Genomic DNA, 19,577 nt, shown 5'->3' on the forward strand with positions numbered 1-19,577 from the left:
TAACAGCATATTTCATTACCACAATTAATCCCCACCTTTTTCTTAAGGTCAACAAGAAAATTTTTTTTTATACAATGCAAATCGTGTTGTCTGTCCGTGCGTTTGTCTGTCTCCCGTTTAAGGCAGCCACTTCCTGTGCTGTTTCAAAAGCTGTTGATTGGTTATTTTTCATTTTCATTTTACTTATAGGTCATATCATCTCAATCTCGAAGAGATTAACTTATGAAATGGGTTGTGATGTCCGGATGTCAATCTGCCCATCCGGTCATCTGTTAACCTTTTGCTATTTTTGCTTCTACTGCTTTATCACCCCGCTGATTGTTCTGTAACCTGACACATGAATATAAGATAGAAGCCTGCACAATCGCTTCGGCTTCAAATTTTCGATTTGACATCATCGGGGCTCCCAGGGGTTGGGGGGACTACCCATATATACATAAATACAGCGCACGCACGCACGCACGCACGCACGCACGCACACACACACACACACACACACACACACACACACACACACACACACACACACACACACACACACACACACATATATATATCCCTGCCAAAAATAGATTCCCCCCCTCCTCCCAATCCAAATTATGAGGCAAAGATCCTACTTGGAGGCTGAAGCAAGGGGCTGCATGTTCTGTGAGGAGGGCTGCAGGCAGTAGGAGGTGGACTATTCGGCTGCCCAGCATGTAGCTTCAAGCTGAAACAAAGTATAGACTATCACAAACATTTCAACTTTCACCTACCATTCCTCCACCTTCCATAATGTCTTGTTGATATGTCCACCATTCAAAAAAATCATTTTGCTATACAGCATAACCATAACCCAAGTTGGATCTTGGAGACGGCGTGAAGCTGGAAGGTGTGAAAACATTTTGCTACCTCGGAGACATGCTGAATGGAGAAGGTGGCTCAGACTCGGCAACGGTTGCTTGAGTGAGATGTGCATGGAAGGCGTTTCGGGAACTGAGTGGCGTGCTGACGAGGAGGGGGGTGTCGTTGAAGCTGAAGGGAAAGGTGTTTGCTGCATGTGTGAGAAGTGTTATGATTTATGGGAGCGAGACATGGGTAATGAACGTAGAGCAGCAACGAAGGCTGGAAAGGGTGGAAATGCAAATGGTTCGGTGGATGTGAGGAGTATCGTTGAGAGAGAGGAAGAAAAATGATGAATTGCAAAAGATGATGGGAATAGAGCCTGTGATTGATGCTGTGAAGAGGAACAGGTTGAGATGGTTTGGTCATGTGTTGAGGAAGGAGGAAAGTGACTGGTTGAGAAGAGTGATGGAAATTAATGTAGAAGGAAGTAGAGGATGGGGAAGACCGAGAAAGACTTGGCTAAAGATGGTGGAAGAAGAAATGCGGGCAAGGGGGTTAACAAGGAGAGATGCAGAAAATAGGGCAAAATGGAGAAGATTGTCATGGGGACCGCAAGGCTAACCCCCGCTCTTGCAGGGAAAATGGCCTTAAAATGCATGTTGTTGTTGTATACAGCATAACCCAATAGCGAACTCTTTCTACATCATATCCAGGTTTTTCCAACATTTTGCATCAACATGCAGAAATGCTGAAAACGACTGGAACAATTTTGCCAATGACGCCCGCTTAATGCGTATGTATATATACGCATTAAGCGGGCGTCATTGCTTAATGCGTATGACGCCCGCTTAATGCGTATTCGTATGACTATATATATATATATGACTATATATATATATATATGACTATATATATATATATATATATATAAATATATATATATGACTATATATATATACGACTATATATATACATATATATATATACGACTATATATATACATATAGTCATTCATATATATATATATATATATATATATATATATATACATATAGTCATTCATATATATATATATATATATATATTGTTGCGGATCTTCCGCCAGCCTTCTCCCCTTACCAAGTGTGGGATTATTCACCTTGTCTTTGACTGGCCTGACGGGACCCAGGACCTATGACGTCCCTTTCGGACAGCGTGAAATCGGGTATTAGGACTAGAATTCACTATTACCTAATTACTCGCGCTGCCCTGAAACGAGGAAATAAGCCCCGCATGAACCACGCATGTTGAGACGCCGAGCGGTGCGTACACGCCATCCGTGCCATTTAGATAGTGAACCCGGTTCTAGCGATCTTATTCGTGCCACGATTAGTCAATGGATAAATCACAAAAGCGGTCGAATTGGAAAAAGGAAGAACAGATTTATTTACACTATTCACAATGGTTCAGAGAAAAAGGGGACACCGTGCAGCCTTAAACATTCTTACTTAATACCCAGGACAAACGGGCCCGTCACACACACACTCACACGGGGCTTGCAGCTGCAGGATGATGGTCCGCGTCCAGGGAGGCCTCCCGTGCAGCGCCCTCCGGTCTCCGGCTTGTCCCGTGCAGATGGTAAGTAGAGAAGGCAGGAGCTCTCCGCGTGGCATTTGGACGCACAAGGTTATTACGGGGCGAACGGTAGGGTGTGGGCTCTGGCGTTTAATCACTGGCAGGCTTATCCGCGTCTACTCGCGTGGCTGAAGTAGGCGCTATTCGCCACCGGCGCGTCTGGCTGCAGCCGTGTACTCGTACCGCCAACGCCTCTTCTTCTTCTTTTCCTCTGGCGCGTACGTTATATGCGAGGTACAGTTCAAAGCCTCAAAGCGAGTGATGCGAGGTACAGTTCAAAGCCTCAAAGCGAGTGATGCGAGTCAAGTTCTCCTGCCGACAAGTCCTCTCTGTAGCAAGTGCTCACAATGCGCTCGCCCCCTCAAGTCCTTTCTCTCCTCTGCGAATCCTCTCACCAAGCCCTCTCCCAACAAGTTCTGTTCAAGGGCATTGTGCAGCGACTTATATAGGTACGCCCCACGAACCTTCTTGAACTCACCAGAGAGGTTCACCAGGAGAACCTCTCCACGCCCCCTAACGCCATGCCGCTCGAGCCCTGGTTGGCTGGTGGCTCTTACCGTCATCGCCTCTGACGCTCCGATCTTGGCGCTGCCCCCACCCCGACCCCGCGCTCCTCCTTCTCAGGCCTACCTCGTGTTACTCGACTCTTGAGCGAGCAAAGGGCAGCAAATGCTGCGGGCAACCAAAGCGTAACAACTGAGCGGGCAGCCAAATGGGGCATGGGATCAATTACGCCCATAGAGGTGGAATTGGAGGGGGAACGCAAAAATGAGCGGGACCTAATCTCATGTCTTTACACAACGCAGATATTAATAGGGGAAATGGCCTATACTTACACATACTATGACATAACTAATACTACAAGTGGGCCTACGTGTTGCTCGTGGAACTAACTATGGGGGGCAACCCTTTAACCTTTAATGATCAATATGTGCAAATCTCAAAACCGTAGCAATATATATATATATATATATATATATATATATATATATATATATATACATATATATATATATATATATATATATATATATATATATTGTTACGAATTTGGGTCGTGATGTATGTAGAGCAGAGTAGATCTGAGTAGGTACCATGCTTCGTGTGTCGCGGTAAGGAACACTTCCTGTAATAAGTCATGTGTAGGCGTTTTGTCGGTTAAGGTGTATAACTGTGGATCTACCAGGAGATTCGAGTGATAGGTAGTGTAGGGGTTAATGAGTAGAGCCCTTGTATGTCTCACCTGGTAGTCAAACCTTTGTCCCTGATGGCACTACAGACCACATAGACATTGGTTAGGATCCCTTAGTACAACATTAATGACGCCCTTTCCCCCCTGACATGACTTAGGAAGAAATCGGGCGAGAACACCACCACACGGCCACCACCATTTGCACCTCCGCGAGGCCTATCCACCTCGCATAGCACGTGCTACAACACAAGGAGCAGGAGCGGGAGTGAGAGTGATGCAGTGGGCGTGCCCCTGGATGAGCCGGCGAGTCGGTGGAGGCTCTGATTGGCAGGACAGTGCGCCAAAGCTGACGTCACCGGCCAGAGATATTAGCGGGGGCGGGACGCCATTACCAGGGGCAGTGGAGAGTTCAGATCTGATCATGAGTTGAGCAGGAGGAGTTGAGAGTCGCGCAGCCCATGAACCACGAGTTGATCCTGAGTTGAGCAGGAGGAGTTGAGAGTCACGCAGCCCATGAGTCACGAGTTGGTGTTGAGTTGAGACGAGTTCACTCCTGGCCCCTGGCAGTTCAGTAGAGAGTGACATTCCTGAGTCGAGAGCAGTTGGATTCGTGGTCGAGAGTTGGTTTTGCAGTGCGCAGTTGGCAGTGAGCAGTTGAGAAGCGAGTTGGAAGGACGGGACGTGCAGACACACCTGCGTTCTCTCCGTTCCTGTCTTTTCGTGCTTTGTGTGGGGATCGACCTCGTGTGAAGCCGCTGGCCTGCGTTGGGTGCTTTGGAGCTTGGTGCACAGACCTCGTGGGCGGCGAGAGGATCGGAGCTTGGAGCGAGGCCTCGTGGGTGTATCGGGGCCGAGCGGGGACGTGGTGGATGGCAAACAATACAAGACGACAAAGACAGATAAGCCGAGCTCCGCGTATACATTTTACATGACGTGTTCTTTTCTTTAATTCATATTCCCCTCGTTGTGTTTCTGAAGTCGGTGTGCGGGATCCCGATTTAGGATATTTATTACCGACGCGTGCTTTTCCTGTCCTTGCTTTCATTGAATAAACCCTTATATTACTTTTTGTACATAATATGTGAACGCAGTTTACCGGGTGGTTGATTTCACAGTCAAGGCTGCGGGGACTTTCGCCGCTTCCCTCCATTCCGCGTGCTTAGGGGCTTTAGGTTTTGGAATCCGCCATTGACTTTCCGCCTCGGAGTTAAAGCCTTCGTGATCGGCATATATATATATATATGAATGATCGTTTTAAGGCCATTTTTCCTCGCTAGAGCGGGGGTTCGCCTTGCGGACCCCATGACAATCATGGCTCCCTTTTTAAGGCAATGTTTTTATGGCCTGATGCCCTTCCTGATGCCAACCCCTAGTTGCTTCTTACGCTGCGCAGGGATACGGTGTACCTATTCTATATTGGGGTACACACCGGGATCATTCATCCCAGCAAGATTGTACTCAATTTGTAGACCTCGGAAGGATGACAGGCTGAGTCAACCCCCCTGGCATTAATTCAGCGATTGACTGGGATTCAAACTCAGGATCCTAGGATCCCAAGCCTGCACCCCAACCGCTAAGCCAACACCCGGCTTATATACTGTATAGTCTAGTAGGAAGACTAGGTCCCCCTGCACCCCCCGGAGATATACTTCTAATCAGTGTTTCTAGATTGGAAAAAATGTGTAGAAAATGACTAGCTATGGCCCCAAGCTGAAAAAATGTCCCACATACCATTTTTATGCAAATTACTGCTGCCATTATCAAAAAAACGATTTTTGACATATCTCAGCCAATATTGCAGATAATTGAAAAATGAAGGTGTCTAGACCCATGTTTTGAAGGGCATAGATCATGATAGAACTATTCATAACATGATTACATGTGTCTATGGTATACTAGTATGCATATTAATGCTGTAATTACAAAATAATCAGTTTTACAAATGATAAGGATACGTTAATACTGCAGATAACTTAACATGGTACATAAGGGGTCTAAACCCAGGTATTTTCAAGGTTAAATGTCAACAAGATGCTCCTGAGTCTTGCATAGGGGCGGGACATTGGCAGTAACATTGGTACCACTCAACTTTTCTTCCCACCATTGACTTTGTATTGCGAGAGATTTTCACTTGCTTATTTAAAGGTTTCTCACCCAGCCCACGTAAAATCTACCAACTCCTGCTGTTAACTCCCAAACATATTTTTTTATGTTATCCAATCACAGTGCAGAAATGACAGACTAGAGATCCAAATTAGTGCTGCTATAGCTGCCATTTTACATTTCCATCCATGTAACATGCGCGCTCGCGCGCTCGTATCAATTGGTAATGTCGCGCGCTCGTATCAATTGGTAACGTTGATGTTATTGAATACCTCAGTTGAAAGTTCAGTCTTCCATTCCATCTGTGTGTTGTTCTTGGTATTCATCCTCCAATCTAGCCAGGTAAGATGCTAACTATAATGTTACTCACACTCTTGATTTCAGTTTCTGCATGAAATCATAAACAGGCAGAATAACAGCTGAGCCAGCTAGCACCATGTTAGCTAACGTTAAAGCTAGCCTCATCTATGTACAGTATGTTCCTAATGTCGGTGTAACTTAAACTTTTGTTAATGCCAAACATGAGACATATCTGTTGACTTCTGTATATGAATTGAACCAGAAAGAGGCACGACAGCTGAGCTAGCTACAGTAACTTAGCACAATGTTTCATTGGCCTAGATAGCTAACGTTAGTGTGGAAGAATTTAGATGTTTTAGCTATTAGCACTTTTGATGCCACTAAACATGGTTTAGTCAGCTAAAAAGTACCCTAGTGTAGAACATGACTCAGAACCTCTGTTACCTCACTGAAAACTCAGAGCCTCCTTTCACAGGCACTTTTAACATCATTCGTGATTTCTTATTTGTCATTTAACAGTGATGGTAGACATCGACAGCAAGCATGCCCAAAAGAAAACGGAGTGTAGAACCAGGTTTGTGTAGCATACATGGTAAAATGTATAACCATCACTGAGTAGATTTTAATTGATACTTGGGTTCATGTATTATGAGAGGAGCTATTCCAATAAATGTCTACAGTATTTCCCTCTCTGTACTTTACAGATATCTGACTTGGCTGGAAGTCCACCTGACAAATCTGGAAAGCACGCACCCAGGGGCCAAGGACCTGCTTACTATGGGTGCAATCGCAGTGGCTCGCTCGATGATACCAGGGGCACTCAGTGCTGTCGACAAGACAATGGAAGAAACGTTCATGCGCTTTGCTAAATCATCAGGTACATCATTTTCTTTCAGTACATTATACATTTGAAACTGTAGAAACCAGCTTTATATGATGTAAACTGCTCTTACAAAACATTTCCCTTTTAATGATTGGGTTATGCAATTAAAATATGTTCACTTTTCAGGTGGCTTTGCTGGCCTGTACAGTCAGTTTGGGGCATACCAGAGATGGTGCCGAACAACCACAGCACGGGCACAGTTCTATGAAAAGACCCTTGAGATGGTGGATCTCATCGATGACCCAGACTGCCCAAGAGCAGGGAGACATCGTGAACTAGAGAAGGCAGAGATCAGAAAAGGCGAGGAGGCCGTTCAGCGAACCCTAACTACTATCAAGAACTTCACCAATCCGTTCACCATCATTGATAAGGACAAACTCTACTGCCTGGCCTCTGGTGCTCCCGTCCCCATGGATGTTGAGATGGATGTGTTACAAGCAGAAGCTGTGGGGAAAGCTGCGAAAGCTGACTTCATCAGGCGCCTGGAAAGCGGAGAACCTGAGAGCTTCTTCAACCCAATCAAGAGAAAGAAACTCAAGACCATGGAGGCTAGTAACAAGAAGATCACACTAACATCCTCACAGGGCAAGGTAAGGATGTAATCCAATACCCAAGTGCTTTTGTATTTTATGTTGTATTTTTAAATGGCGTCCTGTACATGCTATATTGAGATACAAGATTGAACTCCAAATTTGTTTATTAAAGACAGTGCACATCAATGAACAATGTAAAGATTGTAAATATGCCAATTTATAGCACATGAATAATTTTCACCTGTAGTCCTTCCTGTAGTACATATCAACCAATCACCATTTATCATTCCAGGTCATCCAGTATCAGGAGCAAATGGTCAAGTCAAGTGGTCAGATGGTCAAGTCTCAGAGTCAAGATGAGCCATTAGACCTGGGAGAACTCATGAAGTACTGCCTGATGCCAGTGCCTCCTAGCCTTGGGACACCAGATGGGTTCTTCTGCAAAACCAACAAAGCCTCCATTCTGCACTACCTTTTAGAGGACACCACACCACAAGATCTGCAATACCCCAAGGATGCCCTGTTCATCCAGGATGGAATGGCGCTGCTGCATACCCTTGCCAACCTTCCCCCAACATGTGGTGAGATATGCTTGCAGGTGCTTGATCAGATGGTGGCCAAGCAGCACTTTCTGTTCTCAACTGACAGTTACCATCCTGAGTCAATCAAAGCGCAGGAAAGGCTGAGGCGGGGCAGCTCAGAGAAGATCATTCTGGCTGGACCAGCAACCAGGAAGCCATATGACTTCAAAATGTTCCTTGCAAATGACGACAACAAAAAGCAGATGTGCCAGCTTCTTCTGAAAGTGTGGAGTGGACAAGAGGCAGCTACCAGGCTGGAGAGAACAGAGATGGCTGTGCTGATCGTGGAGGGGAAGGCCCACCAACTTGCCTCAACGAATGGCAAGGTAAAATTGAAAGCCCTTCGTGAATGGCGATTCAATTTGTAATTTTTCCTGAAAAAAAGGTGATTACCTGTGATGTTTGTCTAGATCTGAAACTGGCAGTGACTGGTGATTGAAATGCGGTGCCTTTTTGTGTTTCAGGTCGAGGTACGTGAACTCCCCACGATCTACAGCAACCAGGAAGAGACTGATACCAGGGTGGTTCTGTACCTCCATCATGCTGCTACCATCGGATACAAGAACGCTGTAGTCAGAACACCGGACACAGACATCCTCCTGATCCTGCTCCACCATGCCCACAACATCAAGCTGACGGTGTACCTGGATACAGGGTCAGGGAAGCATCGCCAACTTGTCAACGTCTCTGAGCTGGCAGAATCCCTGGGAGAGGACTACTGTGCCACTCTCCTGGGGTACTATGTGTTCAGCGGAGAAGACTGCACCAGTGCCTTCAAAGGGAAGGGAAAAGTCGGGCCCTTGAAAAAGCTGGAGAAGAATCCCAGGTTTCACAGGGCATTCGGTGAACTGGGTGACAACTGGGATGCCAACCCTGAGGTGGAGAGGCAGTTAGAAAAATTCACCTGTGTGATGTACGGCCAGAGTCGCGAGTCATCAGTGGACATTGTCCGTGCCAAGCTGCTACGAAAAATGGTGGGAGAGGACAAGACCCTCACATCCAAGTCCAAGGTTGATCTGGCTCGCCTTCCTCCATGCCAGTCTGCCCTGAAGCCGCACATCCAGCGTGTGAACCACCGCGTAGCATTGTACAAAAGAGCCGATCAACCTATCATCGAAAAGCCAAAACCTTATGAGGAGCAAGGATGGATAAGGACTGATGAAGGACTGTTGAAACCAATGTGGTCCAGTGGTCCCATCCTACCAACCTCACTGGTGGATCTTCTGAACACAGGAGAGCACGAAGAGGAGGAGGAAGAGGAAGGAGAAGAAGAGTTTGACTCTGACGATTTCGATGAAAATGATGATGACTGACTCAGTGTAGAATCACTAATGCTAATGATGTTTATCTAAAACAAGCAAGAGAAGAGTGGTCACATTGAGTGCTAGGACTATTTTGACAGTTGTAATATTTAGAAAAATAAAACTTTGTGTTAACGTCTGTGTAGACGGACCTTAATATGAGTCTATTATTTCGTAAAACTGTGATTATTTTGTAAATAAAGCACTAATTAGCATACTAGTATACCATAGACACATGTAATCATGTTATGAATAGTTCTATCATGATCTATGCCCTTCAAAACATGGGTCTAGACACCTTCATTTTTCAATTATCTGCAATATTGGCTGAGATATGTCAAAAATCGTTTTTTTGATAATGGCAGCAGTAATTTGCATAAAAATGGTATGTGGGACATTTTTTCAGCTTGGGGCCATAGCTAGTCATTTTCTACACATTTTTTCCAATCTAGAAACACTGATTAGAAGTATATCTCCGGGGGGTGCAGGGGGACCTAGTCTTCCTACTAGACTAGTATGTATCTCTTCCTTGAGATACATAAACTTGAGATCCTTCCTCTGTCGTTGTCTCTTCCTTGAGCTTTGATCTTTGAAAAAGAAATCTTTGTGTAGCCACCCTTCACCCTTTTTACCCTGACCCCACATAATCTCCTTTTCCCATATTTCAATCAATGCTCCTGCTGTAAAAGTTTATTTATTTAAAAAAATGTAGACAATTTATTTTTCAACTGATACTCTAGATTGTAGATTTGTGTAAAAGTATTTGAGATGATGTGCGATGACAAAATAGCAACAAAACATTTCAGTTTTCTTTTAAAGAAAAATGTCTGAAAACTTTTTTTCTTTTTTTCTTAACGAGACAGTACCATATACCTTTGCATTCAGTTTGGCATAAATTGTTGCAATAATTTACATCAAATCTGTTGAAATAAATTGCACCCTTTTCTCAACTCTGGTGTAAATTATTAATAAATTATATCAGATCCATGATTGTTCACAATTTTCAAAGACAGTACCTTTGTAAGGCTGAAGGTAGGATGTCAAGACCAACCCCAGAAAAAGCAAAGTTCGGTGAAGGGCCAGTAGGTGGGGGTGACTGTGATTCCTGCTGAGATAAAGTTTTAACGAGTGAGAAACGACTGAGATTTACAATTAGGCTAAAAAATAAAGTGCATTCAGAAAGTATTCAGACCCCTTCACTTTTTTCACATTTTATGTTGCAGCCTTATGCTGGAATCGTTTAAATTCATTTTTTCCCTCATCAATCTACACTCAATACCCCATAATGACAAAGAGAAAACAGGATTTTAGAAAGTTTTGCAAATTTATTAAAAAGAAAAAACTGAAATATCACATTGACATAAGTATTCAGACCCTTTGCTATGACACTTGAAATTTAGCTCAGGTGCCTCCCATTTCACTTGATCATCTTTGAGATGTTTCTACACCTTGATTGGAGTCCCCTGTGGTAAATTAAATTGATTGGACATGATTTGGAAAGGCACACACCTGTCTACATAAGGTCTCACAGCTGACAATGCACATCAGAGCAAAAACCAAGCCATGAGGCCGAAGGAAATGCCTGCAGAGCTCAGAGACAGGATTGTGGCGAGGCACAGATCTGGGGAAGCCTACAAAAAAATTCCTGCTGCATTGAAGGTTCCCAAGAGCACAGTGGCCTCCATAATCCTTTAATGGAAGAAGTTTGGAACAACCAGAACTCTTCCTAGAGCTGGCCGCCCGGCCAAACTGAGCAATCGGGAGAGAATGGCCTTGGTAAGAGAGGTGACCAAGAACCCGATGGTCACTCTGGCTGAGCTCCAGAGATCCTGTGTGGAGATGGGAGAAACTTTCAGAAGGACTACCATCACTGCAACACTCCACCGATCTGGGCTTTATGGCAGAGTGGCCAGACGGAAGCCAAACATTTCAATCTTGGTTTCATCACAACAACAACAACATGCATTTTAACGCCATTTTCCCTGCGAGAGTGGGGGTTAGCCTTGCGGTCCCCATGACAATCTTCTCCATTTTGCCCTATTTTCTGCATCTCTCCTTGTTAACCCCCTTGCCCGCATTTCTTCTTCCACCATCTTTAGCAAAGTCTTTCTCAGTCTTCCCCGTCCTCTACTTCCTTCTACATTCATTTCCATCACTCTTCTCAACCAGTCACTTTCATCCTTCCTCAACACATGACCAAACCATCTCAACCTGTTCCTCTTCACAGCATCAATCACAGGTTCTATTCCCATCATCTTTCGCAATTCATCATTTGTCTTCCTCTCTCTCAACGATACTCCGCACATCCACCGAACCATTCGCATTTCCACCCTTTCCAGCCTTCGTTGCTGCTCGACGTTCATTACCCATGTCTCACTCCCATAAATCATAACACTTCTCACACATGCAGCATACACCTTTCCCTTCAGCTTCAACGACACTCCCCTCCTCATCAGCACGCCACTCAGTTCCCGAAACTTCTTCCATGCACATCTCACTCTGGCAACTGTTGCAGAGTCTGATCCACCGTCGCCATTCAGCATGTCTCCGAGGTAGCAAAATGTTTTCACACCTTCCAGCTTCACGCCGTCTCCAAGATCCAACTCAACATTTCCTCCATCTGCAGCTCCCTCTGTGCACACCCAAAATTTGAATGTAGCTGCCACACTGGTTAATGACCCTCTCAGACCACAACATTTTTGATGAACCCACTCAGCGCACATTGTACATTGAATGAAGTTCAATCCGACACCCTTCCTGCACAGAGCACATGGCCACTTCCCAGTTCTTTCCACATCACCACATGCTTTACCACTTGCCATCACCTTCGTCTTTCCTATATTCACCTTCAGACCTTTTGTCTCCATACATTCCTTCCACTTGTTCATCTTTTCCTTCAGTCCATCCATACTTTCTGCAATCAACACCAGATCATCTGCATACAACAACTCCCACAGTAAGCCCTCCTTTAAGTTCTGAGCCAGCACCTCCATCACAGCTACAAATAGTAGTGGACTTAATACCGACCCCTGATGCACTCCCACCTTCACCTCAAACTCACCACTGTTCCCGTCCTTCGTCCTTACAGCTGTGCGCCTCTTTTGTACATTGCCATCACTACTCTGATCAACCATTCCTCCACTCCTAACTTCCTCAATGCCCATGTCAATACTTTGCGTGGAACCCTATCGAATGCTTTCTCCAGATCAACAAACCCAAGAAACAACTTCTTCCTCTTCTCCATGTACTTCTCCTGCAACTGCCTCACAATAAAGAGCACGTCTGTCGTTCCTCTTCCTGGCATAAATCCAAACTGCATTTCGTCGATCTTCACCTTCTTCCTTATCCTCCTCTCCAACACCCTTTCCAATACCTTCATTCCATGCTCCAATAACTTTATCGCTCAGTAGGAGCCACACTCCAGAGGGTCACCTTTCCCCTTGTATAGAGGGACGAGGGTACTCAGTTCCCAATCCACTGGAATGCGGCCTTCTTTCACCACCAGATTACAGATCTCTGTCATTATCTTCACACCCCAACCTCCTGCTGCCTTCAACATATCTGCCACAACTCCGGTCAGCCCTCCGCTTTTCTACTCTTCATTGCATTTATCGCTTCCTCAACTTCCTTCTCAGTTATCTTCTCTGCCAGTCCTAAAACTGGGTTACTCTCTATGTTGCCATCCCATTCATTCTCTGTATTCAACAGCATTTCCATATATCTTTTCCATCTTCCTTTAATTCCATCTGGGTCCACAACGATTTGTCCCACTTCATCCTTCAAGCAACTCACCCCCATCAATCACATCACACCTCTCTTTCGCTATCTGCTTTGCAATCCTGAATACCGCTCTCTGGCCCTCTTCCGAATCCAAGCGTTCTCCGAACATTTTCCTACATGCCTCCTGCGCCTTTGCTACCTCTTTCTTTGCAGCCTTCTTGGCTGCCTTATAACTTTCATGCTCTGCTTTTTCTGCTCCTGTACCCTTCACATTCTGCCACTCCTTGAACTTCTTCCTCTTCTCGTCAATCCTCTTTCCAACTTCATCATCCCACCACCATGTTTCCGAGTGCCTCGGTGGTCCTTTTTCCCATCCACATACCTCACCAACGGCTCCCAACAGACTATCTTTCATTGACACCCAACCACGTTCAAGCTCAACCACATCATCCTCTACCCTACTCAGCCTCTCTTTTAATGCCTCCCTTACTGTCACCTCTTTCAACCTCCACACCTTCATTCTCGGTTGGTATTTCACCCGCCGAGCTCTCCTCGCACCTTTCACCCTTATGTCACAGACAACCAAGTGGTGCTGTGAAACAGCCTCCTCCCCCAGGATCACCTTTGTGTCCCGGAGGTGCCGCCTATCTTGCCTACGCACCATCAGGTAGTCAACGGTTGTCGTCGACCCACCTGACGTGTATGTAACAAGCTTATTATCCCCTTTCTGGAACTGAGTATTACAAATCAACAAATCAGCTCCATCAGCAAACTCCAAAATCCTTTCACCTTCTCCATTTCTCACACCATATCCGTAACCCCCGTGAACTCCCTCAAAACTGTCCATGCTCCTTCCCACATGTCCATTTAGGTCTCCTCCTACCACAACAACTTCCTCATCTTTCACGTTTTCCATCAGCTTCTCTATCACACACCAGAACTTGTCCTTCTCTTCATCGCTCCGACCAACCTGCGGAGCATATCCCGAGATGACGTTCACCAAGAGCTTTCCAATCATCATTTTCACCATCATCAACCTATCACTCACTCTAGGCACACTCACCACACTGTCTACAAACTCCTCAGAAAACAGGACACCAACACCATTCACGTCCTCCGGGCACCCTTGCCACACAAACTTGTATTTCTGTCCCTGCCTACCCTTCACCATTCTCACACCACTTCCCTTCCATCTTGTCTCTTGCACACAACATAGGTCCACTCTTCTTCTGATCAATACTTCCACCACTGAATACTTCCATCTCCCTGTCATTCTCCCTGCATTCCATGTCCCAAACCTCAGAAACTGATCTCCACTTCGGGCTGTACCCTGCCCATATGTCGTTGTAATTGTCATGGTTCTCTTTTTGAGGCAATGTTTTTAATGGCCGGATGCCCTTCCTGACGCCAACCGTCTTAGTTGCCTCTTACGACACGCAGGGATATGGCGTACCTATTCTAACCAGGGTTCTTCTGTCTGGCCACTCTGCCATAAAGCCCAGATCGGTGGAGTGTTGCAGTGATGGTTGTCCTTCTGGAAGTTTCTCCCATCTTCACACAGGATCTCTGGAGCTCAGCCAGCGTGACCATCGGGTTCTTGGTCACCTCTCTTACCAAGGCCCTTCTCTCCCGAGTGCTCAGTTTGGCCGGGCGGCCAGCTCTCGGAAGAGTCCTGGTTGTTCCAAACTTCTTCCATTTAAGAATTATGGAAGCCACTGTGCTCCTGGGAACCTTCAATGCAGCAGAAATCTTTTTGTAGGCTTCCCCAGATCTGTGCCTCGACACAATCCTGTCTCTGAGCTCTGCAGGCAGTTCCTTCGACCTTTTGGCTTGGTTTTTGCTCTGATATGCATCGTCAGCTGTGAGATCTTATCAAGACAGGTGTGTGCCTTTCCAAATCATGTCCATTCAATTGAATTTACCACAGGTGGACTCCAATCAAGGTGTAGAAACATCTCAAAGATTATCAAGAGAAATGGGAGGCACCTGAGCTAAATTTCAAGTGTCATAGCAAAGGGTCTGAATACTTATGTCAATGTGATATTTCAGATTTTTCTTTTTAATAATTTTGCAAAACTTTCTAAAATCCTGTTTTCTCTTTGTCATTATTGGGTATTGAGTGTAGATTGATGAGAGAAAAAATGAATTTAAACGATTTCAGCATAAGGCTGCAACATAACAAAATGTGAAAAAAATGAAGGGGTCTGAATACTTTCTGAATGCACTGTATATAAAACTAGCAGGAGTACCCGGTGTTGTCGGGAGATCGGGGGCGGCAGTGGGGGGAAGGAGAGGGAGTGGTGAGGAAGGGAGTGGGTGGAGTGGAAGGGGGGAGGGGAGGGGGAGGTCGGGGGAAGGATATACTGCATATACATATTTTGAGGGGTGGGGTGGCTTCGACAGGCCCTTCCGTTTTGGGGGAGGAGGAGAAGGGAAGGAGGAAAAAATTTCTTTGGTAAAATACCCTCTGCCACTATCACCAGGTGGCGCTACACTTGTACATGGAGAATTTACGCCCCTCTCCCGGTCCCCCACACCCCCGAATGAGGCCGCGGCCACATAGCCTATGTTACCCCCCAGCCAAAGTTGTATTTGTATTTATACTCCGAGTAAAGTATAAAAGCGTTTAAAGCTGGAGCACCTGGCGTTGCTCAAGCGAAAAAGCAACATTAACATATTTGAAATGAGGGCAAATATCATAGAAAAGCAATTCCAGCCAAATCAGTATCCATCACAAATGTCAAATCATCATTTTACCTTTTCGTTGAATATATGCTGCCGAATGTGCCGTTCATCACATTTCTGAGTTAAGTATGATGACGTTCAGGAAGAAGAAGAATCCCTACCACCAACCTCGACCGCTTCAATAATAATTGTTTTATTGTGTTCAAATATCTGGTGATTGTTTTGTATTTATTTATGCTATTGTGTACTTGTATATAACTGTCGTTAATCAAAAAGGCTTAGGCACAATAGAGCGATTTTTTTTAATCCAAAAAAACTAACTTTTTTTTTTCAAATTATTTCATTTTTATTTTTTGGCCTAAAACACTCCCAGGCACTCACTGATTAACCTCTGAAAGTTTGACGAATATCCGTTCAGTCATCTCTGAGAAAAATGGCGACACACACACAGAAGACACACACACACACACACACACACACACACACACACACACACACACACACACACACACACACACACACACACACACACACACACACACACACACACACACACACACACCAACGGCTCTCTTATATAGTAGATATATTAAAGAAAAAACAAAGAAAAGGAATAAGTGAAGTTAACTGAGGCAGTGTACACAAAGAGAGAAGAATAAAACAAAGGTCAAGAGTTGCAACTTCTTTAATTATCTATCCTAAAAAATGGGGGGCGGGGGGGGGGTGAGGGGAGGAGGTGGGGAGAGAAGCATTTCCCTCCAAACATTTTAATAAACACCGACAAGTTTATTCAAAGACAGCATATTGTACTTCACAAACATATTACATGTTTATCGATGAATCTCAATGAGGATGTAAAATGAAATGAAACACGTGAAAAAAAGGATTTTTTGTCACATGCATTTGTTATTGTTGTTGCTATCATTATTGTTTGTGCGGTCCTTCCATGCACTTTTACATATTTTTACATTGTTTCATGAAATATTACTATATATAATTATGCGTGCTCCTTCCGAGTCCTTCTCAATGGTTCCTGCTAGTGTTGAATCTTTTGATGTAAAGTTGTATTCTGTCTGTCTGTCCATCTATATAATCGACCCCACCAGTAGTAACCCCATCATATTGCATACTGTTGGAATCCTCTTGATAAATGGAGATGCAAGAAAACATTTTCAAACCTATAGGGTCGGGGATTCACAGTTGGAGAAGATCCCCATTCTCTCTGTGTAAATGTGTGTTGTACAGCACCTCCCAGTGGTAGCCAGCATTACAAAATTCTTATTTTTACTCTCTTTTTCTAAGTTCTAAACTCCTTCCGCACAATGTGCAGGTACCTCTGTTAGTAATAAATGTTACTGTATGAATTGCTATATTAAGCTCACATTCACACTTCTTTTAATAGGGCACAAGCGTACAAGCGCTGAGCGCACAAGTGCACAAAGCGCTTTTAATACCGCACAAGATCTGTCAGCAACCCTCTTATGGTTAAACTGCCAAAATCAAGACACTCTGCTCACCTTCACTCCTTCATTCCTCTTTTCTCCCGCCTCTGGAACAAACTCTCTCACTCTCTTCAATCCCACTCCACCCTACAGGTCTTTAAAACGGCTGTTCACCACCATCTCTTATCCAAAATCCATCCATCCCCCATCCAAAACCTTGATCTTTTCTACCCCCGCTAATTTCACCCCAGATTCACTTTTTTGAAATACCAACTTCCTTCCCGGAAGTCCTTGCAGTGTCCTTGTGTTTTATACTTCTCCCACCCCTCCCCCCCTTCCCACACCTCCTCCCCCCCAAGCCCTCCCACAGATCTCCCGATGTCCCTGCTCTCAAATGTTGTGTTTGCGTGCTTCCGCTTCTCTCCCCATCTTGTCTACCTCTACCCTGATTATATGTTTTGTGTGTCTGTTTGATTTTTTTTTGTGTGATAAATGTTAGCTCTTTCACGAGCCTCGATCCTGTATACCAAAAAAAAAATCGATCCTTTGCCTTCCAACCAAGTAAATCGATTATTGTTTTTATTTTTTTTGTATACAAGATCGAGGCTCGCGTAAGAGCTAACTAACATCAATCACAAAAAGACAAACTGACACATAAAACATAAGATAAAGGGAGTGGGAGACAAGATGGGGAGAGAGGGAAGCACACAAGTACAATATTTGAGAGCACCTAGTAATAATTTTTGAGAGCACCTAGTAATAATTTTTGAGAGCATCTAGTAATAATTTTTGAGAGCACCTCGTAATAATTTTTGAGAGCACCTAGTAATAATTTTTGAGAGCACCTAGTAATAATTTTTGAGAGCACCTAGTAATAATTTTTGAGAGCACCTAGTAATAATTTTTGAGAGCACCTAGTAATAATTTTTGAGAGCATCTAGTAATAATTTTTGAGAGCATCTAGTAATCATTTTTGAGAGCACCTAGTAATAATTTTTGAGAACACCTAGTAATAATTTTTGAGAGCATCGAGTAATAATTTTTGAGAGCATCTAGTAATAATTTTTGAGAGCATCTAGTAATAATTTTTGAGAGCACCTAGTAATAATTTTTGAGAGCATCTAGTAATAATTTTTGAGAGCATCTAGTAATAATTTTTGAGAGCATCTAGTAATAATTTTTGAGAGCACCTAGTAATAATTTTTGAGAGCACCTAGTAATAATTTTTGAGAGCACCTAGTAATAATTTTTGAGAGCACCTAGTAATAATTTTTGAGAGCACCTAGTAATAATTTTTGAGAGCACCTAGTAATAATTTTTGAGAGCACCTAGTAATAATTTTTGAGAGCACCTAGTAATAATTTTTGAGAGCACCTAAGTAATAATTTTTGAGAGCACCTAAGTAATAATTTTTGAGAGCACCTAAGTAATGATTTTTGAGAGCACCTAGTAATAATTTTTGAGAGCATCTAGTAATTTTTGAGAGCACCTAGTAATAATTTTTGAGAGCATCTAGTAATAATTTTGGAGAGTATCTAGTAATAATTTTTGAGAGCACCTAGTAATACATTTGAGAGCACCTAGTAATACATTTGAGAGCACCTAGTAATAGCACCTAGTAATGCACCTAGTAATGATTTGAGAGCACCTAGTAATACATTTGAGAGCACCTAGATTTTGAGTTTTCCAAGGTACCATTTATATTATTCTATGACAGCAAGAACGATTAAAGCTCGAAGATGTGCTGCTTCTTCTTTGCGAGGCACACACAAATACAGACGGACACGTCTCTTTTCAGTAACAGATTTATATTACCTGAAGTTGATGAAAAAAAACATGCTGCTGCTGCTGCTGATGCCGACAATTATCTCGTCCTCGATCTCTGCATTGTTCTCCAGCTCTCTCACTCACTCTCTCTCCCAGAAGGCCATACCGTTGTTGCAGCCTCTGGTGCTCCTTAGGTTGAAGAATAAATCAATATGTCGCTATTTTTTTTTTGGGAAAAAGTTAATTAAATAAATTTACAACATCCAATAATATAATAAAATATCACACATTGGCCATTGGTTTCTTCCAACTGCCATAAGTTTTTGAACATTTTTCCCATACCTGCTGCAACTGTCGAATTGAGCAATTGGGCTCACGGCCCATTACACCTCGCTCCAGTCTAAATGCCTGTAAGCTTGCTCCACCATCAGACAGACGTCGAACAGGAGAGAAGCGCTCAGAAGGAAGAGCCAGGGTGTTGGTTTCTTTGTAACTAAAAGAGGAAATTGCAAAGGAAAAAAAATAATAAGACCATCTGAATTGGACAAGACTATTTCAAAGGATAATGTGTCCTTTATGCCAGACAAGGGAAAAATAAAAATAAGACAGATAGCCAAAGTTTATGTTCAAA

The 19,577-nt window shown here is 43.9% G+C and overlaps 2 protein-coding genes across 5 annotated transcripts in view; one reads left to right on the forward strand and one right to left on the reverse strand.

Annotated features, from left to right (window-relative positions):
* The window catches only part of LOC144892621 (uncharacterized), a 41,234-nt gene extending 30,954 nt beyond the window's left edge, over positions 1-10,280 (forward strand). Inside the window, exons 1-5 of one of the 2 annotated variants that reach the window (XM_078780028.1) lie at positions 6,415-6,608; positions 6,739-6,911; positions 7,044-7,507; positions 7,743-8,357; positions 8,496-10,280. In XM_078780028.1, coding sequence (XP_078636154.1) covers positions 6,556-6,608; positions 6,739-6,911; positions 7,044-7,507; positions 7,743-8,357; positions 8,496-9,344 — 2,154 coding nt within the window. In that variant the 5' untranslated portion in view covers positions 6,415-6,555 and the 3' untranslated portion in view covers positions 9,345-10,280. Of the gene's footprint in view, positions 1-6,414; positions 6,609-6,738; positions 6,912-7,043; positions 7,508-7,742; positions 8,358-8,495 lie in introns of those variants that run through there. The other variant, XM_078780031.1, reaches the window with a different exon arrangement.
* The window catches only part of LOC137431226 (serine/threonine-protein kinase SIK3), a 197,947-nt gene that overhangs the window by 19,967 nt on the left and 158,403 nt on the right, over positions 1-19,577 (reverse strand). For 2 of the 3 annotated variants that reach the window (XR_013623822.1, XM_068122328.2), the window contains exons 16-19: positions 19,289-19,439; positions 18,995-19,135; positions 10,349-10,437; positions 618-709 (exon numbers count right to left, since the gene is read on the reverse strand). Coding sequence is in view for 2 of the 3 variants with exons in the window: in XM_068122328.2 (XP_067978429.2) it covers positions 618-709; positions 10,349-10,437; positions 18,995-19,135; positions 19,289-19,439 (473 nt within the window). In the remaining variant the exon portion in view is untranslated. Of the gene's footprint in view, positions 1-617; positions 710-10,348; positions 10,441-18,994; positions 19,136-19,288; positions 19,440-19,577 lie in introns of all 3 variants that reach the window. The other variant, XM_068122321.2, reaches the window with a different exon arrangement.

The sequence above is a fragment of the Myxine glutinosa genome, chromosome 1 (genome assembly GCF_964187855.1).
Source record: "Myxine glutinosa chromosome 1, kmMyxGlut1.1, whole genome shotgun sequence".
Taxonomy (NCBI): domain Eukaryota; kingdom Metazoa; phylum Chordata; class Myxini; order Myxiniformes; family Myxinidae; genus Myxine; species Myxine glutinosa.